The sequence below is a fragment of the Harpia harpyja genome, chromosome 18, assembly GCF_026419915.1.
Source record: "Harpia harpyja isolate bHarHar1 chromosome 18, bHarHar1 primary haplotype, whole genome shotgun sequence".
Taxonomy (NCBI): domain Eukaryota; kingdom Metazoa; phylum Chordata; class Aves; order Accipitriformes; family Accipitridae; genus Harpia; species Harpia harpyja.
In genome coordinates this window covers 8,571,494-8,597,389 of record NC_068957.1, presented here as the reverse complement: position 1 = coordinate 8,597,389, position 25,896 = coordinate 8,571,494, and the positions used below count along the sequence as shown (strand labels likewise).

At 44.7% G+C, this 25,896-nt stretch overlaps 1 protein-coding gene across 5 annotated transcripts in view; it reads right to left on the bottom strand.

Annotated features, from left to right (window-relative positions):
• NRK (Nik related kinase) overlaps nucleotides 1-25,896 on the bottom strand; it is a 117,902-nt gene that overhangs the window by 31,314 nt on the left and 60,692 nt on the right. For 3 of the 5 annotated variants that reach the window (XM_052813433.1, XM_052813434.1, XM_052813430.1), the window contains exons 9-20: nucleotides 25,318-25,396; nucleotides 24,437-24,612; nucleotides 22,590-22,662; nucleotides 21,981-22,176; nucleotides 20,943-21,107; nucleotides 20,016-20,177; nucleotides 16,383-16,535; nucleotides 7,517-7,648; nucleotides 6,629-6,696; nucleotides 4,886-5,001; nucleotides 1,879-1,976; nucleotides 452-570 (exon numbers count right to left, since the gene is read on the bottom strand). In XM_052813433.1, coding sequence (XP_052669393.1) covers nucleotides 452-570; nucleotides 1,879-1,976; nucleotides 4,886-5,001; nucleotides 6,629-6,696; nucleotides 7,517-7,648; nucleotides 16,383-16,535; nucleotides 20,016-20,177; nucleotides 20,943-21,107; nucleotides 21,981-22,176; nucleotides 22,590-22,662; nucleotides 24,437-24,612; nucleotides 25,318-25,396 — 1,537 coding nt within the window. The remainder of the gene's footprint in view (nucleotides 1-451; nucleotides 571-1,878; nucleotides 1,977-4,885; nucleotides 5,002-6,628; nucleotides 6,697-7,516; nucleotides 7,649-16,382; nucleotides 16,536-20,015; nucleotides 20,178-20,942; nucleotides 21,108-21,980; nucleotides 22,177-22,589; nucleotides 22,663-24,436; nucleotides 24,613-25,317; nucleotides 25,397-25,896) is intronic. The other 2 variants (XM_052813431.1, XM_052813432.1) reach the window with 2 other exon arrangements.

Here is a 25,896-nt window from a genome sequence, read left to right as displayed (position 1 = left end):
TTCTCCCGGAGTGAAGAGACTATCTGAACACAAGGGTCATGTTTGCCTTGCTTTTTTCACTGTAACCTGTATTTAGCATGAAGGCATACAGTTTTCTTTCCCTCTCCTTTTTTCTTTCAAAATTTCCATTTAAACGTAGATCAATGTGAAGGAATCTCTATAAAACCACTAGCTATTGATATTCAGTTAAAACGAGACATTTCCTCATTGTCCCAGGGCAGCAAGTCATCAAAGCTTATTACACTGCATACATCTGATGAAGCAAACATTTACCCCCGGGAGTTCATTATAGTGTGATTAAACTGCTTAATTACAACTGGCATAAATGACTGATAGTAACTTCAGAGGGGAGGTAGTATTTATGTATGCCAACTTTTTCCAGATATTTAGAAGTGAGTAATAAAAAGGAAGAAAATAGTAATAATAAAAAAAAAAATAAAATCAAGCCAACCTTGTGTGGTTCATGTCATCTTCATCGCTGCTGCTGACTTCATCACTTGATGAGGAATAGTCTGCTGCTTTTAAGAATGAGTTGGCACCATCCTTCCCCTTGGCAAAGGAGCCTGGACTCTGAGTAAAGAAAACTCAGTTGATTTTTTTTCTCATGGAAGAAGCCATCGCTAAACAGCATGTGCAGTATTCTACTGTCCCAGCAAATATAGTTATTGTCACTTCCACACCAAAAAAGCTTTATTAGGAAGCTGATGCTCTTCTTGGTCCATCAAAAGTGGGTATTTCACACAGGAAAGCGACCTAAGCCAAAACACCTGATTTTCCTAAAAGTTGAAAGGTGACTAACTTTAGTTAGTATGTTTTGAATCTCAGACATTTATGATTCAATCTTCGCACTTTGCAGGAGCACAGAAGTACTTCCTTTTTTTGCACAAGAAAAGCAGTGCTCTGCACCAGGACTAAAGGGTTACACCAGCCTGAGTTTCATTCTAGCCCTGGACTACCCTGAGGCTTGCGGGGCCACGCCTGAGCACCGGCTGTGCCTGCGCAGACCTGGTACGAAGCACCTTTGGGCTGGAAAGGCAATACCAACACCGCCACGGCTCGCACCCACGGAGCGGTTAGACACCCCAGTCCTACGGGAACTCATCTACAGGCCTCCCACACTATTGGCAATGGCCTAAACGCAGAGTCGTCTTCAAAACTCCGGTCCCTGACAAGGCAGGAGGGGTTGGGGACCCCGGTAAGCTGCAGTTGTCCCCTGCTGCCCCGCTCTCCATCCCCTGGAGCCACCCGGGCCTGCCTGAGAAGTTTTAAAAGCCCAAGCATCCCGCAAACTTTTAAAATACCAAGCACCCCGCATACGAGCTCTTGCACAAGGCACCGTGAGCTCCAGTTGTCTGACAGGCACCCCCCAACCCCAAACACCACCAAAGAAAAGAAATGCCTCAGTAAGTAAGACAGAGAAGTAGCAATCATCCTTCCCATCCGCGGCACGTCGGTGAACCCAGAGCCAGGACAGTCTCGAGTGTGTCACAGTCCGGTAGCGCATATTCCAGGCAGTTACACACTGGATATTTGCACAAGCCACCGGCACGGTCTTGACTTCTGGGTTGTATGACAACCGATCAATGACTTCGTGAAATACTGAAGACGTACCCTTCGTTTCTAAAGATCTATGATCAGACAGGTTCGGGAAAGCTGAACTCTCTGCCCATGACCTGAGCTGGACACAAGTCAGACCCGGACAGAAAGCTGACGAGACATGTTAATGCAGCAGTAAGCCTGAGCCAGCCCCACACAACCTCTCAGGTGGTCTCATTAGCTAGCAAATTCAAGCACCAACAGAGAAGCTATCTGCATAGACATTCCCTCAGTGAAAACTATGAAAAAATAAAAAATATCAGTGGATTTAGAAGAACCTACTGCAATCTGGCCTGGATGAGAAACTTTTTCAGACTTCTTATGCAGCTGCAAGTGGTTCTGGGACAAAGCGTTCTCTGCCTGGGCCGGTCCGGGATTCCCTGAAGAGAGGGGGGGAAAAAAAAAAAAAAAAAGTTTCTTTTTTCAAATGCATTTGCAGCAGTGTGAGAGAGGGGACCAGTAAGACAAGCACATATAGTTACCACCCAAAGCACACACCAGCCTCTGCTGACAAACTTCTTTTTTCTCTTTGTTGCAAAGGGAAATCTTTTTTCCTTGTTTCCCAGTGGTTCCGGATGCCACAATATTATGTATATAAATTGATACTGGCGCAGTTTAATGCTGCAAGAGTAAGACAAGCAGACCAAAACCTCGGCAACATACTCCCACTGCACACCAGCAACAGTTCCATGGACTGGAAGGCAGCTTGCAAGGAAAAGGGCAAGGGCATGCTAATCCCTTCCTCTGATCCTGTTCTTGAGGGGAGACAGCTCATCGTATCAGCAACTGCTGGTCCTATTCCAGCACTAAAGGTGTCACCCAGCTACATGCCTGTGACTGCAGACAGGGGGGTCAGGGAGATGGGTACATGAGCCCGGGCCCCCCATGCACTTTTTCATGAGCAAACAGACATGCTGCAAAGATTTGGCCTTCGTAAAACTGTTGCACAAAAACAGTCTAAAGAATCTGATTCTCCAAACCGAACCGGGCTGAGGGCAAACAGCTGCACTAAGCTCCACTCACGAGCACGGCGTCAAGCTAAAAGCAGAAGAGGATTCACCACTTCCCCCCGCACCACGGGGAGAACCATTTTCCAGTCCCTGCTTCCCTCAGGGCACACGAAATGTCACTTCTCAGCTCCCGCTTCCACTCTGCGCCGTGGGGAAGTAGGTAATAACAGCCCTCATTTCTGCAGAGAGCACTGGTTTCCAGCGCCGCGGGCCAACTCAGCGTCGGGTGGCACCTCGGGACGCTCTGCCCAAGGTCAGGTACGGGGAGCAAGGAAGCTGCAGCACGATGCTTCCCTCCCAGGTGGCATGGGACCTGCGCTTGCCCCCATGCTTGCCCAGCTATTGAATACCCAAGCAAACGAGGCTAGAGGAGCTGGAGTCCATCTGCACGTGCTGATGCCACGTGAGGAGGGATGCTTGCAAGTAATTAAGCGTATCTTCCCTTTCAGTGCCCCCGCTGCCCACAAAGCTACCTGCGAAGAGCAAAAGCAGCCTTGGAGAGATGCCGTCTTCTGCACGCAATTCCTGATACAAGTGAAGGGAGGGAAAGCAGATGTGGCCTCACCCTGCCACTGGGACACACTAGCCAGTTCAACGTCTACCTTGTTCAGCAATTTCTCCCATGACTATCCCACTGCTACCAACAGGACTCCTTGCAAGTGAAGGGGGGAGAACTCAAGCTCACACAAATTAGGATTTGTATTTAGTAATTTATCACAATGGCTTCACGTATTCATGCATTTTGCAAAGCTTTTAAAACTCAGAATTCCTTATTGGTCAATGAGTACCTAAGCAACTCAGCAGAATTATTAGCTTTAAAGTATTTATAGCCCTTTCCTGCCCAATTCATTATCCCTGTGGGTTTGGGAAAGCAACAAACTCTTTCTGGAACACCATATGCCAGAACTAGCTGTAATTTAATGACACTTAAGAACCCAAGGAGACAGTTTAAACCACAAGGGAGGTTTTCTATTCTTTCCATTGCTGGTGAGGTTTTCATTTCCCCATGCCAAAATAGCACAGGAGTTACACATCATGCAGGCATTGCTAAGTTGAGCTGGGCTGTTGGATATTGTTCATCTCTATGCTGTTATTCAAACATAAAATGACATAAGAGCAAAAAGAAACATAAGCCAAGCAGTTTAAAGCGTGCTTTGGGTTTCTCTTGAAGCAAAGCTTCCTATTCTGTGTAGTTAGTGAAAGCAAAACCGTCTTGATTGTATAAGCGTAATAAATAAGCAATTTGTTCTTCATTTATCAAGGGCTTGCAAATTAACAATGTAAGCCTCAGTTTAAAAATAAATGACCTCAGCAGCTCACTGGTGTGGTTTCGGAACATTTTTAGCATCCACCCTGCTTCAACTTGGGCGTGATTCCCCATGTCCCCCATCTTTAGTAGTCAACCTGGATGCAAAGCGTTATAACACACCACTGCTTTGCAAGGAGCAATACAAGAAATTGCCCTACAGTTGACCCACAGAAAACACCCTTAGGAATAACAATAGAAGAACAAAGCTGTCCACTTCTGCTCCATGCCCCCATCTGCCAGAATCTCAGGTCATGTCTTGGGAACCAGTCTGTACTGCAAAAAATCTGCACAACCACGAGCAAGCCCACTGCATTCCTACATCACTACCAGTGATACCAAGATAGCTTACAAAGTTGCACTTTGTTTAAATTGGATGAGGCTACCTCTACCTTTTAACTTCTTTTGCCTTTTTTTTTTTCCAGTTCCACTATCTTTCAGCAAATAAAAGAATATTGGAGGAATGTTTCATAAGATGTTGTACAGAGTCTTACGCTTCCTTCAGCTAGTACATTATTAGAGTCCAGCAATATTAGTGTACAGCAACTGCTCATCTGTATCATCATATCAGTGGGCAATGCAAAAAAGCAGCATACGGTTATGCAGAAAATGCCAATGGGTGAATATTAGTTTTGAATTACATCTGTATGTCTGTAATGTTGGCTCTGCTGAGTTTCAGTGGTGTCAATAAGTGCAACAGAACTGATTTTTTTCAATTCTTAATTGAGGCAATTCAAATTTTCTATACGGAAATACGTTCACAGTCACTTTTTGACTCAAAAGAGGAAGTGTTTATATTTGAGGAACATGGAACCACAAAATCGAGAGAGCTTTCAAAAGCCTATCACCAGAAGACATCATTAAAAAAAATATCCCATTTGCAATGCAGCACTTGACACCCTGCAGAAAAGCCTGTTCCATGTGATAGGAATTTTGCACATTTTGACTGATGAACCTTTGACTTAGGAATCACCTGAGGTTGACCGGCTGCTCTGATGAGATCCCATCTCGCACTGCTTATGGCCAGGAGTGCTGCTGCTGCTGTTTAGCTTCAGAGCATGTCCCCCGGGGGATGACTGATGAGTGCTACTAAACAAAAAGACAAAAAGCAGATCAGACTATCTTGCATGCAGGAACACAGACTGGAACAGACCTCCTAGGCCACCGAATCGAGTTCCCTGCTGTTACTGTATGATATAATATTCTTGAGAAACAAAAGTTTTATATTCCTTGCTGCTCCAAGCAGGGCCACCCGGTAGTGAGAGCAGAAGATGGAGGGGACAGTTTCCTCTGGGCAGTCATTCTGGGAGATTACAGAGATTCCCAAGTCATTACAAAATATCCTACTACATGTATTTCTCCCTTGGCCGCCTCAGATTTGTGTCACTCCTGATTCCAAAATGTCATGGCTTTTACAAATAATGAAACCTGCTCCGGTACCCTCCTAGAAGATACATCATCACCCACTTATCAGTGGAAAACGGAACGCATCGGACAGTAAAACTAGCTGCCAAGCTTGTGAAGAAAAACAGCGGTTCACCCAGAAACCCAGGCTCAGAAGCCACTCACTTGTAACACTGTGGTTTACTTACATGTTTCTTTTCTCCTTTGCCTCCTATAGTTCCTAAGTAGAGAGCATTTAGGGCTTGACTTCACTTGAAAGTTATTTCAGATGACGTTTCTGACTCTAGCTCATCAGCAATGCTGCACATTATTTTGTTATGTCAGCTAAATCTACTTTCCTTTCAAATCCCTCCAATCCTGGTTTCTCACAGCATTATGTTCCCTGACAAGACATCCAGTGGGGGCTACCCTTTCCCGCTGAGCTCTCTGCATGCTTGGTCTTTTCTCCTGGGATATTAAAAAGGTACACTAGCCTTAAGGGCAGACTGCCAAAATAGTTAAGATACATCTCCAGACAGCCTGTTCAAGCTACTACCAGGCAGAATAAAGCTACAGGCACAAGCTTCACGAGCTATAATTGTAAGTGCCTATACAGGGAGCTGCGGCCAGACCCCCACTCGCCAAAGAATCTGGGCACCTAACTCCCCTTTGAGACCAACGGTGCCGGTGCTGATGGAGAGCATCTGCAAGAGCATCCAGGCAGCCCTGAGCAGCACCACTCGCATCTGCCATCATCAGTGTCGACAGGCTAGGATCTCAAGTAACCTGCACCTTCAGCAGCCACTTACTCTAATGTGAAGGGAAAAGTAAACCATCACCAAATCACAAGAAGTTAAATGACCGCACAACACGCTGCCCGCTAACTGGGAAACGGACGCACAATTTGCGTGCAGCCCACTTGGGCATGCCAAACAGGCTGAACCAAATGAAACAACTCACTGCAGGAATTATTACAGATGGAACAGCCCTTGTATTTTAAAAATACTGCTTTCCAGCAGAAGACAGAAATAGCTTGCATGAAAATGAGATCTACGAGAGGCTTGTTTCTCTTTAAACCAGTTATGTCTATCATTAAAAAGGAAGCTGGCTTAGACACTTCCTTCAGGTTGAAGATCAGGAAGTTTGGTTAGTTATTTTTGTGGACAAACTGGCTCAAAAGACAAAATAATTGTAACTGCTATTAAATGAGGTAGGAACCCAAGTCCACTTTGGTGTTACTGAGGTTATGGCTTTGTTTTTAATAAATTGGCTTTAGTTTTCCTATTGACAATAAATCAGCATTAGTATAAGCATAAAACACTTAAGAGCTTACCTTGAAAGGCATCTCTGATGGCCAGGCTGATCCCTGATGTAAAATTTAGAGGTTGTCCTTTCTGGAACCTTAAAGATTTAATCAAAGGTTTTAAGGTTGCTACTGATATTTTAGACTTAGTTGATAAACCTAATGCTTATCCAGTACCAATGCAAAAATAAGACTAACCAACATAAATGAACGATGCTTCAGTGGGACCTGTGGGGAGATCTTCCATGATATCAACACTGGAAGCTGCAAGTCAGCAGCAGGTGCTTACAATTTGCTCCAGGCCTGTGCAATCTATCAGGGCACAGACTGCAAGCGGTTTACACCTTTCCTTAGAGTCAGCATTATTCTTGGTCAATATTTAAAGCAGACAGGGAAATGCATCTGCAGTCACTTAACGCGGCTTTCCTTAGGTGGTGGATTACCTTATGTTGCTACCACAGGGCTGGGGGAAAAGACACACAGACCCCCCCCTCCCCAGCTGCAAAGTAATAAAATGAACACATGCACATACACATCCATGCACAAATATTCTCATACTTGTTCTTAGAAATTCTGTTAAAAAGAGAAATAAACCATCACCTGAATTACACAAACTAATGAGCTTTTCTGCAGCAAGCCAGAGTTTTCACAGAAAGGGCAGCTACAAATACTTGGTCTAACAAGAGAAGCATATCTGCACTCGCAGATCCCACAGATACTATATATATAAACACAGAACACTGACCTGCTTATAAATTTGTATCTTCATTCTAGATTACTGAGACCCAGTTAATGTACAAGTAATGAGATTTTCACTGAGTTTCATCAAGTCCAGAGGATGGATACTACACAGTGCAGGGGAACCAAGCAGAGTGCTATTAACCACCGACAGTGCCAAACACCCCGAGTTTCACATACCTTTGGGGGTTGTTCTTCATTTTGACTCATGCTCCAGAATACATCGTCCTGCACAGGGCTGAGTGGTGTCGTCACCATATCTGACAGTGAACTGCTGTGGTACACATCCTTACTAGCCCGGAAATTTTCACACTTGAAACAAATGAAATACATGTTGAATTGTACTTCCCTGCCTAGGTAACAGGTCCCAGTCTCAACAGATATCATTGGCTCTGTTTGTGAGATCAAATTTTTAGTAAATGTACAAGGAGCATTTTGTGGATACAGCCCTACTCACCTTGTTCACTGTGAAGTAAGTTATTCACTTCCAGCATGTTAGCATGTTAGGCACAAATATTTCAAGGTGAAGGGTACAATAAAAAGATACAGTAAAAACATCTATGCTGTACATCTATCTCCCCTTCTTAAATTTATGGAGAAGCTAATAGGTCATTGGCAACACACAGCAAACTGGTTAACTGAATGATGCAAAAAATACTGTGGAGTAAGTATATTTCATTCAAACCTGACCAATGCTTCCAATTCAGAATTTAGATAGTGTAATCACTTGGGGAACCCACCTCCCCTAAGGTAGATGTTGACTTCCAAACTAGTCTTTGCAAGCCCACCATCAACCCAGAGTCAATGGAGACAAACTGCCAGCTGGAAGCGCTTTCAACTCTCCAGTGGTTATGAAGGTGCCCTGGCCCTCCTCTGCAACAGATTTTTCAAATACTTGAAAAAAATCAAAACTTGAGAATTCAGTAAGAAAGAAATAGGAAACTATGCTCAGACCACACCTCGTGGGTAGTCACGTCCAGGTGCTGCCATTGCGACCGCCTGTGTTTAAAAGATATCTTCAAAGGTATGAAATTAGAGCATTAGGATAGCAAATGCTCTAATCACAGTGGGGGGGGGCAGGGAAGAAATCAAATCACTTCCTTACACAGTCTTCATTCCAAGGGAACCACAAGTAAGCAGTGCAAAACTCAAGCTAAAATACTCAAAATTTGGTCCTCTGATTCTTTCTGTATTTAAAAGAAGAAAAAAAAAAAAAGAGAAAAGAAGGAAAGGTCCTTTAAAATCTACACGCTAATGATCTATTACAATGGCATCTTCCAAAGGGAAAGAAAGGCAAAGAGCTAAAAACGTCAACTGAATGACCCTCCCTGAAATGAGAAATCCTCTTGGACAGAAGACCGAGACAGAACACATGGAAACGCCGAGCAAGCTGGGCCCGTCTTGAGGGATTGCTATGCTAGAACCAATTTGATGTTACAGAAATAGAAAAAAATATTAGAGAAATGCCTGAAGCTATACCACTTTGTGCTTTATCCCGTCGGATCTCCCACGCAAGCGAGACCGGGGCTCTCCAGAGACGCCTGCACCTCGCAGGAATGCGACGGGCTGACGACCTTCCCGCGCTGGGAGGGAGCCCATGCCCCAGCACGCTGACACACCGCTGCTGGGAGGCACCTCCTTCTCACATGCGTGGCAAGACCAGCATCCCCACCACCCGCAGGCCTAGCAATTTTTGTCTGAGTCGAAGTTCAAACTCTTGTGCCCAACTGAGTTACTGTAATTCAGAGCAGAGGCAGCTGCAGTTCGGTTTCCCCAAGGAATGACTCAGGCATATTTTATTGATTTGTCAGCCCATGTCCATAAAATTCTCCAGTTCCCCAGTCTTAAAAAGTAAAATACAGTAACTGAGAACTGTGCACAGCTTTTCAACAATATAATATGATTATGAACTCCCTATAACTCTGCGAGATTAATTATTTCACAGGAACAATGTTCAAAATCACTTAAATATTGACAGGTAGTAATTGTAAAACTAGTTAAAGATGCCAAACATCCATTCAAACATCCCATCACAACCTCGCAGACCAGCATGACAACGTCAACTGTCAAAAAACAGTCCTGAGAAGTTCACCTAGTTAAATATTGAGGGGCTTTTTCCGACTTTTTGGGACAATATGTTCTGTTGACTCCCTTTACAGAAAACAGCTTTTTCAGCAGTTATAACATCTCATAATCCATGTGCTTTCATTTTGTCAAAATTACTTTTTTGTCCAACATGATTGTCACTAATAATAGTTTTTAGTTAACCAGAATTATCTCAACAGCAAAGTGCTCCCCTGAAATGATTCATCGTGGGTATAGAAATAGGCTTTATAGCAAGTGTATTATTATCAGAATATAGGAATATTTTGTTTTTTCCTTGCCACTTTTTCAACAAGATACTTACATTTCTTCCTAAATTCCAGCTTTTAAGCCCTGCAGACTACCAGTAAACTGTACTTAAAAGCATGGATGAGCTTTGCTGAATCATGATATAAGTGACTGGGTGAATCCAAACTCTGCAGATGGTACCCACATACATTCTTCAGGCAGAGAGAGACCAGTACACCAATTCCATATAAAGCCAAGAAGTGACACCTGCTTTTGGGATGATTTCTGTAGGACCTACAAGACCTTGCAATTCCACAGCAAGCCAAAAATGTCTCAGATAACCCCCGAAATCATAGTGTTTGATATTCCCCTGAAGTTTTACAGCTAAAATAATTTGTATGGGGGGAAAAAAAATTTTAAAAACCTAACAATGATTCTAAACTACTGAGACTTGAGCCTTAAATTGTTTTTATTATAAGTAATACTGAAAGAACAGCAGCTCCTCTCATGCACAGAAAGCACTGGTAGACAAAGTACTACCTACTACGTGTCTTCAAACCATAAAGGCACACCTAACAGAGCTAAGGAAAACGACCCTTTGGTCCCTGAAATTATAACATAAGGTGATATAGTACAAAAGACTGATTACTAGAGTTAGTTTAAAAAGATTTGGGAGCAAGAAGTCTTAAAAAGACAGGCTGCACTGCTTTTTGGAGGATGCCTAAGTTACTAATTTGAACTGAATCTACACACAGGGGCTAGATAAGTGCAACTGTTGTTATAAAACTGCATAAGGAAAAGGATTTTCTTAAACTTCTAAGCAGATCTGCTCTGGGATACTGGGTCAATCCATGACCTAATGCACAGCTAGTTCTTCTAATATTGTTAGCTTTCTTGTTCTGTTTCAGCCACATTACTCCAGACAATAGAGGAGATCTAGCTAGCAAATCCTACAGTAAAACCACAGAGTCAATTAAAAAATGGAGTTCATTTCAAATGTGAGCTAAATTCCTCCACTAGTCAGGCGGCAGGAGACGCTGGGCAGAAAATCAGACTCTGTGACTTTGTTCAAGAAATCTCTGTGAAATTCTGCTGGTAGCCCAGAACCGCCCATCCCACACCAGCACAACCAGAGCCAGACCTGCTACCGCGCTGCAGCAAACACAAAACAGGTAGAAATGGTACAGGCTGATCTGGTAATATCTCACATTTCCATTACCAGACAGATAGGATACAAGACACTGAGAAATCATGCTCCCTGCATCTCAGGGGCTATGTTAAGATTTCCAGTGAGAGAGATTTGGGCAACCAGGATGTGCCACAAAATTTCACACAATACTATCACTTAAAAAAGAAGTCACTTTTGTCTGAGCAGAGCAGCGATGACAGATGATCCCTCTCTGACAAACCTGGCTGGAAGTTCTTTAGCACAGACATCTGTGATGAATTCAGCTTGCATTTTAACTCCGCAGTTCACTTTTATTTTAAATCAACAAGGCACCCACGTTGCAAACGTCGCAAGCATATTGCTGTGAATCTTTTAATCTCCAGGTGACTAACCTGCCCATCACTCATATTGCCTTAACACTTCATACAGTTAATGCAGGCGGCATATCCAAACATGCCCCTACTAGCATCAACAGCTGCTACCAACCAGCAAAAGGAAACACAACCCTTCAGAGGATTTATAAATTACCCATTGAAGTTCATCTGGTCTCCAGGCTAACACAGCAGATAAGAGTACAGATTGGCTTCTCCCCGTCCACACGGACTCGACCAGCTAGAGCACTGACTTGTGAGTGGGTAACAGGGCAGCTACCAGCAGGGAGTGAAATCACACGGTAACAACTGCATATCACTTGCTGCTATTACCCTTAAGTAACACCATCACTTTAAACTGCACACAATTTTTATAGTGTAGTTTCCATCAAGGAATGTGAAAGAGGTTGGTAAATACTGCTTCACTCCTCACCACTCCCCTCGGCAGCTGGAAGAGGTACTACCAACCAGGGAAGCACTGACAGGGTGCAAAGGAATGAAGCGACTTGTCCGAGGTGACGCAGCCAGCCTAGAACGTAGCTCCTTTCATCCCAGGAGCGGCATTTTAACAGGGCAGGACTATCCTCTGTACAGCCACTGTGCTCCTGCAGAACCCCAAACGCCCTGCAATAAACTATGGACTCTCCCACTTCTATTGCAGGGCTGAAATATTCGCCTCAAGGAAGCTGCCAGCCTCTCTGTCCAAGGCTAAGATACAAATGCCCTTCTTGTAGACCTTGCAACAGCTCTCCAGAGATTTGATGCTACAAGCCAGGCCATCAACTCAGCCCGGTTACAATATGAAATGACAAACAGGCCCTGGAAAAAAGGCTGCGAGAAGATAAACAAATATTTTCCCAGGTAAAAGCTATCAGGTGAAACGGGGCCTTCCTCTCCCAACAGCTCTCGATGGTGATTTTTCCATCATCACCAAACAGCAGCCTGAACAGGAAAGGCACAAGAAGCCTTTGACTTCAAGATGCTGACAGCCAGCTATTATCTGCCTCCCACAGACTCGCTCCAGGGCATAAACAGAAGCAGAAGGACAGGGGAGAGCTGAGCCAGGGAGCCTGATCCGCGAGGACCCTGGCTCTTGGGGAAGGAAGAGCTATGGCGTGCTTTGTGAAGCACACCCTGAGAAAAAGGCAGAACATGAGAATGATGCTATGAGGAATGCTGACTCAGGACATCCTGAGCTTGACGTGGCCAGTATACGGAGCTGCTAACGAGGGCATGATTTTTAAGGCACTTCCACATCTTGCTTTTCAAGGCACTGTCCGTATCGTGCTGCGGGACTTCAACCACCCCGACATCTGCTGGAAAAGTAGCACGGCGAGCTGTAGGCAATCCAGGAGGCTCCTGGAGTGCATCGAGGATAACTTGTTAAGCCAGGTAATAGACAGCCCTACCAGAGGGGATGCGATACTGGACCTGATGGTCACCAAGGCAAGTGAGCTGATCGGTGACGTCAAGATTGGAAGCAGTCTGGGCTGCGGTGATGATGTACAGGTGGAGTTTGCAGTCCTGAGGGATATGGGTCAGGGGAGAGTAAAGTCAGGACCCTGAATTTTAGGAAAGCAAACTTCCAGCTGTTGAAGGAGTTAGTCAACGGGACCCCCTGGGAAACGGCCCTCAGGGACAAGGGAGCAGAACAGAGCTGGCAGATCTTTAAGGACACCTTCCACAGAGTGCAAGAGCTCTCAGTCCGCAGCTGTAAGAAACCAGGAAAGGAAGGCAAGAGACGGGCATGGATGAGTCGAGACCTGCTGGTCAAACTAAAGGGCAAGAAAGAAATGTACAGGCAGTGGAAGCAGGGACAGGTATCCAGGGAGGAGTACAGGGACGCTGCCTGGTTGTGTAGGGATGGGGTCAGGAAGGCCAAGGCACGGCTGGAGCTGAACTTGGCAAGGGACGCAAAGAATAAAAAGAAGGGCTTCTACAGGTATGTGAGCCAGAAAAGGAAGGTCAAAGAAAGCGTACCCACCCTGAGGAACAAGAGTGGCAAACTGGTAACAATGGACGAGGACAAGGCTGAGGTACTCAACAACTTTGTTGCCTCAGTCTTCACGGGCAACCTCTCTTCCCACACCTCTCGATTGGATGGACCACAAGACAGGAACCGTGGGAGAAAAGTCCCTCCCACTGTAAGAGAAGATCAGGTTTGAGATCACCTGAGGAACCTGAACATACAGAAGTCTATGGGACCTGATGAGATGCATCCCAGAGTCCTCAGGGAATTAGCTGATGAAGTTGCCAAGCCATTCTCCAGGATATTTGAAAAGTCATGGCAGTCAGGTGAAGTCCCTGGTGACTGGAAACATTGCACCCATTTTTAAAAGGGGTAGAAAGGAGGACCCTGGGAACTACCCACCTGTCAGCCTCACCTCTGTGCCTGGGAAGACCATGGAACAGATCCTCCTAGAAGCTATGGGAAGGCATATGGAGGACAGGGAGATGATTCAGGACAGCCAGCATGGCTTCACCAAGGGCAAGCCCTGCCTGACCAACCTACTGGCCTTCTAGGATGGAGTGACTACATCAGTGGACAAGGAAAGAGCTACAGATGTCATCTATCTGGACTTCTGTAAGTCGTTTGACATCATCCCCCACGATATCCTTCTCTCTAAATTGGAGAGATACAGATTTGATGGATGGACTGTTCAGTGGATGAGGAATTGGCTGGACAGGTGCATCCAGAGAGTAGTGGTCAATGGCTCAATGTCCAGATGGAGATCAGTGACGAGTGGTGTCCCTCGGGGGTCCCATATCGGGACCAGTACTGTTTAGTATCTTCATCAGTGACATAGACAGTGGGATCGAGTGCACCCTCAGCAAGTTTGCAGATGACACCAAGCTGAGTGGTGTGGCTGACACACCTGAGGGACAGGATGCCATCCAGAGGGACCGGGACAGGCTTGAGAGGTGGGCCCATATGAACCTGATGAAGTTCAACAAGGCCAGGTGCAAGGTCCTGCACTTGGGTTGGCACAACCCCCAGTATCGATACAGGCTGGGGGATGAAGGGATTGAGAGCAGCCCTGCGGAGAAGGACTTGGGGGTGCTGGTGAATGAAAACCTGGACGTGAGCCGGCAATGCGTGCTCACAGCCCAGAAAGCCAACTGTACCCTGGGCTGCATCAGAAGAAGCGTGGCCAGCAGGTCGAGGGAGGTGATTCTGTCCCTCCGCGCTGCTCTCGTGAGACCCCACCTGGAGTACTGCGTTCAGCTCTGGGGCCCCCAGCATAAGAAAGACGTGGACCTGCTCGAGCGGGTCCAGAGGAGGGCCACGAAGATGATCAGGGGGCTGGAGCACCTCTCCTATGAGGAAAGGCTGAGGGAGTTGGGGTTGTTCAGCCTGGAGAAGAGAAGGCTCCAGCAAGACTTTACTGCAGCCTTTCAGTACATAAAGGGCGCTTATAAGAAAGATGAGGACAAACTTTTTAATAGGGCCTGTAGCGAAAGGACAAGGGGTGATGGCTTTAAACTAAAGGAGGGTAGATTCAGACTAGATATAAGGAAGAAATTTTTTATGATGAGGGTGGTGAAACGCTGGTACAGGTTGCCCAGAGAGGTGGTAGATGCCCCATCCCTGGAAACATTCAAGGTCAGGTTGGATGGGGCTCTGAGCAACCTGGTCTAGTTGAAGACGTCCTTGCTCGTTGCAGGGGGGTTGGACTAGGTGACCTTTAAAGGTCCCTTCCAACCCAAACTATTCTGTGATTCTACAGTCTTTCATACAGGACGTTCACCAGAAGCTCACGCCAAGCAAGATTTCAGGGGCCAGCAATGATCTTAAGAAAAGCTTGAGATAATACAACCAAATCTCATAGTAATAATCCGTAATCGCAAGTAGCCTCAAAGAAGTACGTGGGCCCACCCTGCTGCTGGGGCTCAGTGGTGAGGCAGCATGACATGATCTGAAAGCAGCTGAGCTGAAACTAATAACCCATCCTCCTCTGCTGTCTGATCTTCCCCCTTTGACTCCAAGATCCAATGCACAAGGAAAAGAGGCCACAAGATGCCACAGCAGCACACAAACAACACCTGAGCCTTATCTGAATCCCACCCTGCTGTGGGTGCCACTAGCTAAATCCCACAGAAGCAACTGGAGAGACGGATCAGAAGCTGTACATCCACCCATCCATCCAGGAGTCCAGCACAAACTGACGGCTGCCAAGAATAAAACAAGTGGTATGACTGTATATCCTCGTTGAGGGGATGAATGAATGTACAAATGAAGTGCTGTGGGGAACTGTAAAGGCAGTAAGATTATTCCTGCCACTGCATGTTTTCAAAGCAAGTGGAGATTTCCAGCTTAAATGAGCTGTGCTTACACTTACAGTAGTTTATTCCATTTCTACTTGCTGTCTTGTTTTTCTTTTGCTCACACATGCTTACAGTCCCTTCACAAAAGACTGGAGAAAAAAGTAAAAGTAACTGCAGTCTAAGCTGCTATTTCATACACTGTGAAAGACTAGGATGTTGAAAGGAAGCTGAGTTTTTGGGCACACTGTGAGAACCCTGAATCACCTCTCCCAGAACTGGTAGAAATAGCAGGAGCTAAAATGTTTTGAGAGGAAGATTCCAATGCAGAACTTTATCAGAGTGCTTTCACTGTATAGCTAACTGTTTAAGTACCACTTCTACCTCTAATACTGAAATTTTTTCAAGTCACAGACCTTCTGGGCTCTATTCACAGGCAAAATCTGACTCTGCATTGGTCCTTATTGCATCTCCATATACTTCTAGATTATTTCATAAGATCACAAACTATCTTGCTTGTTTATATGGTCTTCAAGGATAAAAATTCTGGCTTTGGACTTGTTTTGTAAAGTGCCACATATATTTACGGCGCCATATAAATAATACATCATCCAGGGACTGCAACAGTGCAGTCATTCAGGCTTTCTCTGAAACGTCTAAGAGTAATATCACGGAATCAGCAATGAGGCATCAAGTGTATAAAAATAACTGTTATCTAACCTCGATCTGCCCTGCCTAAGTATAATTCTACGTAGAACTTAGCAGCACGTGTTGGCACTAAAAACCTCTGAGCTGCTTTGCACAGGCCTCGGTCATTTGTGCCAGGAGCAAAGGGAATCAGGTTTCCAATGCGCTGCTCTGTTTAGGAACCATCCGTGCTTTCTCCTCCCCGTGTGGGGCAGCGGTACCGTACCTGTACTAACACGGCTCTCTGTGGCGCAGGGGTGCAAGGGCTGGAACTGCTGCCAGATCCCATCCTGGCGTGTGGCATGGCTTCGTGCCCCAGCACCGCTGGCCATTGGAGGGAAGGCTGGATGCTGTCACTTTTCTTTTTTCGGTCCTCGGCCTGAGAAGGAGAAAAGCAGCAGCATGTTGCACAGTGAGCCTCAGGCTTTGCAGCCTGGATCTGCTCCAACAGCAGCACAGCGTGCATCGACTCTGACGGACCGCCCCATCGGGGAGAGGTCAGCCCTGGCTCAACACGAACCGTTATTGCCTCTCCATTTGCAACCCTTCCTTTTCCATCAAGTTTCTAAACTGCAGCAAGGAAAAGGGCCTGAGTTGCCATCTGTTGTATTCTAGGCCACCCCATTTGCTGCAGGCTGGGATTTTAGCTGGGAGGAATCATCTGTCTGCATTTACTTATCTTTGACAACAAGCAGCCTGTTTTGCTGTGCATTTATTACCCCCTTCTACAACATTGACATTACTGCATGTCGCTTTCTACTTTAAAACACTTCTAACAGTCTATCTTTTGGCATGTTACTTGCACTATGAAAAAGACTGAGGAACGTAATCTAGAAGGAACAAAGGTCCTTTTAATTTCCCAAGGGCATTGGTCATTAAAAAACTCTTCATCCTATGGTTTTGACCCCACTACTCTTTCTAGTTTCATTCAACGTGACTAATTCCCATACTCTAGTGTAAATCTTTAGCATATCCTCCAATTCAGCACCCTGAAAACAGCTCTACACAGTAAACTAGAGATTAATGCCATAAAAACACCCAGTTATGCGTGCCTGGGTGGGCGTTCTTAATGGTATCTCTCACTATATCTGGATGTCTGTGCCTGTGTCAGGAAGGTAAGCATATTCTTAACACAGCCTAGGAAACTGCTGAGGAGATGGAAAATTATTCCACTTAGTCTCACACATCTCGACTGGGGAAAAAAAGAACACCAAAAAAAACCCCACAAAAAAAAATTTATTAAAACAAGCAACCACAGCCAAATACCATGAAATTCTAGTCCCAGGGAACTCGATCGTTATACTTCTCTTGAGGCCAGATTTTCATTACTTGCAACTCCTAATAACGAAAGGCAAATTTTACCAGAAGCAAGAAAGAAAATGTAAAAACTAGATATGATAATTTACCTACCACCTCTGTGCACAAAGGGTGCTTGCATGCAATATATTACGATCCAGATGCAAACTCATGCAGCCAACACTTTGGGCTCCCAGAACTGACGCCAGCCCCTAACCAGGCGCTGAACTAGTGCAGCGTCAAGCCTGACTAGAAGTCCTGACCTCTAAGTTCATTAGCTCCGGTGCCAGAGGGACCAGAGAGAGCATGGAGTGAGCTCCCATCTGCACACACCAGGGGAAACCCACCCTGACCTGCCTACGGCAGGCTGGATGCAATGGCAAAGACAAGGAACTCCCCAGAAAGGGTTCTGTGGCCCCAAACATTAAGCTTGAGGCTTTGGAAGGCTTTAGGGTTGGTTGGTTGCTTTTAATGCCTCAACGCAACAATAATTCTGGAGAGGTTTTGTATATCAACAATTGGTCCTGCAAATGCCACTGAGCCCTAAAACGTATGCAAACAAACTCGTTCTTGAGTAGGCTATCTCTATTGCCATGTAGACCTCTCCCCACAGAGAAACGAGCATCTCTTTGGCTAATAAACTGGGAAAGATCAATATCAACAAGAACAAATGCACCGAGTTATCACTGTTAAAAAGTCAAAACTTTAACGTGTTTTTAAATTGTTGTGAACAATTATGACTGCTGACATAATTACGAAGCCTCAGACTTCATCAAAAAACGCAACCCTGTTCCACTAATTATGATTTCAGTGGAAGGATATGTGACTCCCAAGAAGTTCTGAGATTAAATAAGTAATATTGTAAAATAATTTGTCCTTAATACTAGAGTACATTATGGTAGCCATAATGACAAGAGCCTCGTGCTGTGAACCTAAAAGGCAGGCAGCACTTTATCTGCAACTAGTGATATTTTATTTCACCACTAAATTAAAAGTTAACAGTGACTGCACACTAAATTCCATAATACATTTCATTCTGCTACAACGGGTTCATTTACAAAACACATGCCAAAACCAGAGATGAGCATCTAAGCTGACTTTTTGCAGTTCTTTTGACTTCTAACTACAACAAAGCAGAAAAGAAAGTTAAATTAACTCAACGGAGTTGCATTTTCTCCCTACCCACCAACAGCCTAGCAAAGGCAAAGCATTTCTATTGACTTCGATATTCTGTATTTACCAAAAGCAGCTTACTTCACTGTCCACACCCAATTTGTCCCCCAGCTGGAATAAGACCCAGCCCTCCACCATCAGACAAATACTGATTTCAAGAGGAGTTCATTCAAATTTCAGTAACGATTTGTTTTATCAGTCAACGCAATAAAGCCTTTGGAGCTAGGCCATTTGGTTTTTTGACAGTTAAGTTGTACTTCAAACAGAATTATTCTCTTGTTTTCATAAACTGCTACTCTAAGAAGGAGCTTAATATCTTTTGTTTTCCTGATTTCATATTGTTGCTTAGCTGTTTGCAGACTCTATTCAGTTATAAAAATTCAGCATTTCAATAATCCTAGCGGTTTCGTTTAACTGTTTATCAATATAGAATAATTCAGTTAAGGGAACCAGTTGCAGCATGCACACACACAAAGAGGTGACAAAGAGGGCACTTAAAGACTGCAGCAAGATGTTAAGAAGCAGCACTCTGCATTCCTCCTACATACACGTGCATGAGCTCTCCTCATGCCTTTGCTTGGGTATTTTGGGAAGATGCTTTGCCATGAATGCATCACATCCACTATTCTACTTAGACACAGCCACCTGAGGAGGCACCTGTGAGCTGCTGAGATTTTTGACATCGGCCCAGACTTTAGTAACACAACAAACCACACCAGCTGCAGAACTGGGCTCAAAAATCAGGGTTACACCAAAAAGAAAAATAAGTGTGCTAGGAATGATGAGACCCATAGCTTTTCACTGTATGGTAACAGTCAGCAGAACAAGTTGGTGGGCAGAAATACTCTCAGAGTTAGCAAAAGAGTGAAATGGATTACAACTCTTAATCAAGGACTATATGTGGCTACCCCTGATCCATCAAATCTTATCTGCCTAAAATCCTGGGAGACAGAGAACAATAAAAGGTATCACAGCCTGACATGGGGGACAGAAATCTGCGCCTGGGAGACATGATGCCATTCTGTGTCTGGGTCAATTTTGTGAACCCTAACATCAAGCAAAGACATCTGTTAAACCTCAGATAATATTACCTTAATTCATTCCTCTTTGGAAGACAAGGGAATGACACCTGGTTGACCAGAAGGACCTTGTTTCCCCATTCACCAGTCAGACCCTTCTTTGAACTCAAGTAGAAGTGACAGAGCAACCTTTCCTTTCCCTTACCCTCTACATTAATGGAAACCAAAGGCTTTACTGCAGCGTAAGTGTGTAGTAAGACACAGGTCAAGCTCCAGATTTAGATTTAAAGATCAGTCTGTTCTCTGCTTCAGCATTACCACAGCATCATAAACTGCAAAGCACCAAAATGCTACATTGGCCGAGACAGTACCTCTTTGCTTGTGCTGCTTGATGGAGGATGCACTGCTGAATTTGAACTCTTGGAAGGCTCCTTTTTCTTCTGCTTGTGGTCATGCTGGAGAGACAGCAGCTGTGTCTGATCTTTGGGGAGAGTTCGATGCACCTTCCTGTTGTGCTGCACATCTTCCACCTTCTGAAAGCAAAGAGTGATGAACCTCAGAGAGACCAATGCCTTGGAGGACAACCAAGCTGACTGCTGGAAATACTGGCTTTTCACAGAACAAAGCGAGCGCAATTCCAGCAGGGCCGACAGAAGAGCCACAACCCCAAGCAATAGGAAGCATAAAGTGGCCCCAAACACTCTGTGCTTGGCTTTTGAGACAGCAAGTCAGAAAATTGTATTTTTTCTTTTTACTTTTCCTAAAACCAGATGGCTTTAATCAAACACTCCATGCTTCTGTTTGATTACAAATCAGTTTGCTGCTGAAACATTAGAAAAACATTGTGGCCAACGTGCCAGACTTGACAAGGAGACTTCAGCATTAAAATTAACCTCTGCTTCATTTTTATTTGCGAAAAAGAAACGGTCCTGCTTACAACCCGAACACAAACTGGAGACTGGAGATTTAAGCTTAGGTTGAGCTGATGCTGGAAGCTTTCAGGGTAAAGATATTTTACATCAGATTGAAGAGATTGAAGACCATTTCAGCATGGAGAAACAGCAGGGACAGAAGTGGGAGAGGCGGTGTCATTGCTGTAGATAAGGAGGATGACTCAGTAACAAGTAAGTTAGCTGGAAAGAAGGCTGAATCTGAGACCAAGAGGCATTAAATGCATTAAAAAAGTCTCTCTCTGGTCTGTGACTCAGAGAATGGGAACACCCTCAGGGAACTGAGAAAGACATCAGCTACAGGAACAGGGAGCTGTGAATTGCTGTCAGTAAACACTCTTTTCATACCTGTTTCTTTTCTGATTTCCTCTGTCCGTCTGCTATGAATCGTTCATCTTCCACAGCCCTTTTGTCTTCTTTACATCTCTCCTCTTTCCTCTGAACGGCTTTAGCCTCTGGCCACCTCTGCTCACACTCCTGCTGCCTTCGTAGCTCCTGCTCTCGCCTCTGATGCTGGAAGAGAGCCAGGGAATAACATTGCTTATTTTACTTTACTTTTGTACCCACCAATTACTTATGCCAGTGTTCATTAATCACAAAGCCCATTTCCTGCCATGCAGCCACTATTAGGGGATACCCGATACACTGCACAGCAGAAGCAGACAGCCACAAGCTGCCACCACGATGACTGCCAACCGTGAAGTGAAACTTTTGCCCTTTTGGCAGCCGAGGGCAGATTTGCCCTTCATTTAAGCAGGCACGCGAGATCTCTGTGATGGCTGGCAGCTAATCTAATGACAAATGTCTTCCCATCATTTTCAGAAGGAAGGGTTTTTCCAGAGTCCCCCCATTTTGCTGGAGCAGCACTATGCTTCACAAACACCAGCTCCGGAGCGTTTGCACAATGCTTGAATTTCGACAGATACTCATGAGAAGAGACACGTTGGTGATTTAGCAATGCCTCCAACACCATAGCGTGTCAGACAGCTGAAAAGGCAGCAGCTATCTTTCAACATCTTAAACAGAAGCAGGACCAGGACTCTGGGTCAAACAGACTCCGAATTGGCCAACTCACATGAGAAAGAAATTGGGATCTCTCACCCCGTCTGCCTGGGCTTCCACCACCAAACTGACTCAAGCAAAATGCCCTTCCTCTTCTGCTCCCAAAGCTCAGGGCAGGTTGTCAGCAGGAAAAGGACAGAGCCCATTTAAAATAATTTAAAATCATTGTGTTGAAAAGTGACACAGTTCTCCCAAGGCTAAAGACTACAATCCAGGTTGCGCTGACAATTTAACACAGCCTTCTTGCCTTTCAAAGCCTACTCTCTACAGGCACATTTTTTATTTGTGATGAGACGTGGAACAACAATACAAGCCAGTCCCTACATCCTCCAGCCGCCTCCTCTGCTCTTTCTGCTGCTCGATCCGTTTCTGCCGCTCTGTCAGCAACTGCTTCTTGTATTTCTCCTGGTCCTTCAGCTGCTGCTGCTGGCGATGAGGGTCAGAACGGTTTTTGTTCTCCTGCTGCAGCCTCAGAAATTCACGGCGGAGAGTTGACTCCCCTGGGAGATTAACTATGGAGCTGAAACAAAGAGGAGGTTTCTACATGACTAAACATAATATTAAAGAGAGAATACGAGGCGCATTGGGAATTGCTTGTTGTCCTGCGTTAGCAAATTAAGATGTTCCGATAAATCTCCGGCATGTTGACTATGCATCAGCACTTACTGTGCTACAAAACAGCCTGAAGCTGATTATGGGGTCCTTCATTTGAGAGTTTCCTCCCTAGTGCAGGGGAACTAAGCAGCAGCTTATTACAGACATCTTATACTCAGCAGCTGTATTTGATAGCTACAAAACAGTTAAAGCTACCAGAGGGGATACAGGAGATAAGGGATTCAGAGCAAGTTAAGAAAGCCATTCTGACTAAGAAGGGCTGCCTTCAATGGGAACAGCCTGGGCAGTCAAAGTTTCTATTCCAGTAATAAAATTAACCTTGGTTCTCCTTCATCTTCATTCAGCTCATCATCTTCCTCCTCGCTTCCACTGTAATCATAATCCGTTTCTTCTAAAAAAGAGAACAATAAACAAACCCCAGAGGAGGATGCTGTTATTTAAGACACGATCTTGAACTTTGTTTCTGAGCACTCAACCTGAACTACATGCAGCTCAGCAGGAATTTAAAAGCCACAGGTTGCACTGGGAGACTAAGGGGACGTAAGATATCCACGTACATAATTCAAAATCTAGTTCAGATAATGTTTCAGGGCAGCCCCTTTACACACTCCCACCTTTTCCCTTGACTGACTGTATTAGTTTTGCAAAACTAACCTATTTCCATGATCTGAAATAAATTAGGCTAAACCCACAGAGAAATCCAACCCCCATAACAACACCAGCAGAGGGGTTCTTCAGAAATAAATTTAGATAGGACATAAGACTTGTACTTCCCTTCTCTGCTGTATACCTATTTTATGGCTAAGCTGAAGACTTCAGTAAATCCAGGTTTCCTTTTGTATTAAAGTGAATAATTAAAAAAAGAAACAGGGATAATAAATTAATGCTAGTTTTAGCACAGCGGTTCAGAAGAAGCTGACCCACACTTTTCAAGTTCTCTTCCAGACTAACATGAAGGCAGCTTTTAAGGGATAATTTCAAACTGGTCCTACTCTGCATTGCTGGCTATATGGCATGCTAAAGTGGGACCTAATTTTTTTTTTTTAAGTCATTATTTTGAAGCTTATAGTTTGGTAATTTCACACTGTTCTCCCTTTCAGGGGAGCTTTGATTAAAAACAGCACTTTGCAGGTCAAAATATAACTATCTATCAAGAAGCGATTGTTATCATTGCATTTCCCTGCCCCCCCAAGGGCATTTGTGAGAAACTCTAGCTCACTATCTTTCCATTCGAATGTGCTTTGAGATTCATAGCTGAAAGATGGCAGAATTTGCAACTACTACTGCAGTCAGTAAATCTACATTGCAACAGCAATTTCATTTTAGGCACAAATATTCCTGTTGTCAAATCAATACTTGGAGTTTATAAGTCATTTTCCAACTGCATAGTGCTTTCTGAGTTTGCCCTCACAGTCATTGATCTTCACAGTGCCCCTGCCAGTATAAAATATCCAGAAGAGGAAGAGGGGAGAGAGGGCAGGGAAAATCGGTGGTCAACAGGCTACAGCTCTCACTCGACTTTGCACAGCCCTTAGTCTGCTGTGCACAGGCATTTACACAAGTATCATCCCCCCTCCAGCTCTGCTTCTTCCAGATTTTGACACTAGCATTTGGAACAAACTCAGATTCTCTCTTTTTCTTCAGTCATCCTGTGAAGCAGATGATTCATTATATCCGTTTGTGTTTTGCTGGAGCTTGGAGGCCTTCCTGAGGTCTCTTGTGCACTCCACTGCAAAACGCTTAAAGAGCGCTTCTGCCCCCAAAGAACTCACAGGCTAAAATTATATGGAGATGAGACAGGTAAATTAAATGGATCAGGGACAGACACGTGAACTAAGAGACTAAGAAACGCTCGTTGAATACTACTTAGATACTCAAGAAAATAGGGACCTAGACTTTACTTGGACTCCTCGCTCACATTAGCAGTAGGGTTGCTCTCAGTGAATCAGGTTAGTCAGGATTAAGACTTTAGCACTTAAACACCATTAAGAACCTGGGCTTTGGCAAAGAGATCTCCAAAACGGCCCCACCGCTACCAAGGACAACACTTTCTCACAGTCTTCCTCGTTCTAGTGTTTCAGTTGCATCTGCCTTGTACTCTGCTGCCAAAATTGGAAGAGGACCTGCTCTCTGCAGTGCCTTTTATTTTGTTTTTTCCACATTACCCTTTTCTCCTTTTTTCTTCCTGGTCCTGTCCAGGTGGTCTTTCAGCATGATGCGCACTTGACGTTCATTCTGCATGTCTCGGATGAAAGAATGCTTAAGCAAGGTTTCAGTGGACGGACGATGCAAATAATTTTTTACAAGGCAGCTTTCGACAAAGTTTAGGAATTTCTTTGACCTGAAAAAGACAGAAAAGTGGAGGAAAACAATAATCCTTTTCAACTTGTGCGCCAAGCACTACCCCTGAGTAATGGAAAGCACTAACTTCGCAAGGTTTCCTTTTGCACTGGAACTGCACGAGACAATCTGAGTTTTGCCACCAGTGTGCCTCCTGAGACCAGCACAGCGCCGAGGGTGAATGATGGGGAATTCCACCCCAACTGCCCCCTCAGTGGAGTTACCCTGAATTTACATCCGCATCAACAAAAAAACCACAATCTGGTCAGTGCAACTCTTTCAAAAATGCCCTTACACCCTTTTGATATGGTGAAGATTTTTTTTATACACTTCATTTAAAAGCCAAGCTAATTGTCCGTAGGCCACAGTGACTGCCATTAGCCCCACAATGTCCATGCAGTCTTCTGACAAAGCACTGACCCCAAGCAGCCCACCTAAGCCTCACCTTTACTGCAATTTCAGCCACCCGTGCCAAACTTTAGCAACTGCGATGACTGCCACGGTTTAGGCAGAGTTCAAAAGAAAGGTCTTGCTTCCCAAGGTAAACTACGCCTGCACCTGTGGCTTAACCCAGCACTAGAAACAGCCTAGGAAAGACCTCATAGATTACAGTAGGATTTAACAAGATCATTGTCTTCGGACAAGAGAGCTCAAAGTCCTCCTAAGCCCAATGCAGCAAGAATACAGTTTTTACACATCTCTTTACCATTTTCTGGATTTCAACTTTGGGGGTGGGTTCCGTGGGATGAGGAAGAGCGCTCTCATGGGGTGCATGTCACACAGGGCTGCAAAGGAAACCACAAGCTATTGAAGGGTGCACGACCCCCCCCGTGTCCCTCCCACAGCCTGACCACGCTGACCCAGCGGGCCAGCAGCCTGGTTCTTCTGACGGAGAGGAACAGTCCTCCACAAACACTCCTACTTCCAACAGCACAGCATCCGCCGCAAAACCGCACCGTTAGTCAACGAAATTCACACTATAGCCAAGAAATAAAGTCTCCGAGTACACGGAAATCTTTCACGACAATATGCTGTTATTGTCAGTTAGAAGAGATTTGAAAGAAAGGCTGCATAGCAGGAGCAAGTACAACTTTCTCCATGTTTTTTATATATAAGGCTTCAGAAGGACATAAAAAACCTCACCTTTCTAATACACCAACGGGTGTTTTCACATAAAGAGAAGTTAAAGTTGGGATTGAAATACTTATCTAGTTTATCATGTCTGGCTTATGGTTCAGATAAACGAGAAGGTAAATTTTAACCAAACTCTTAGCTACATCGTTCA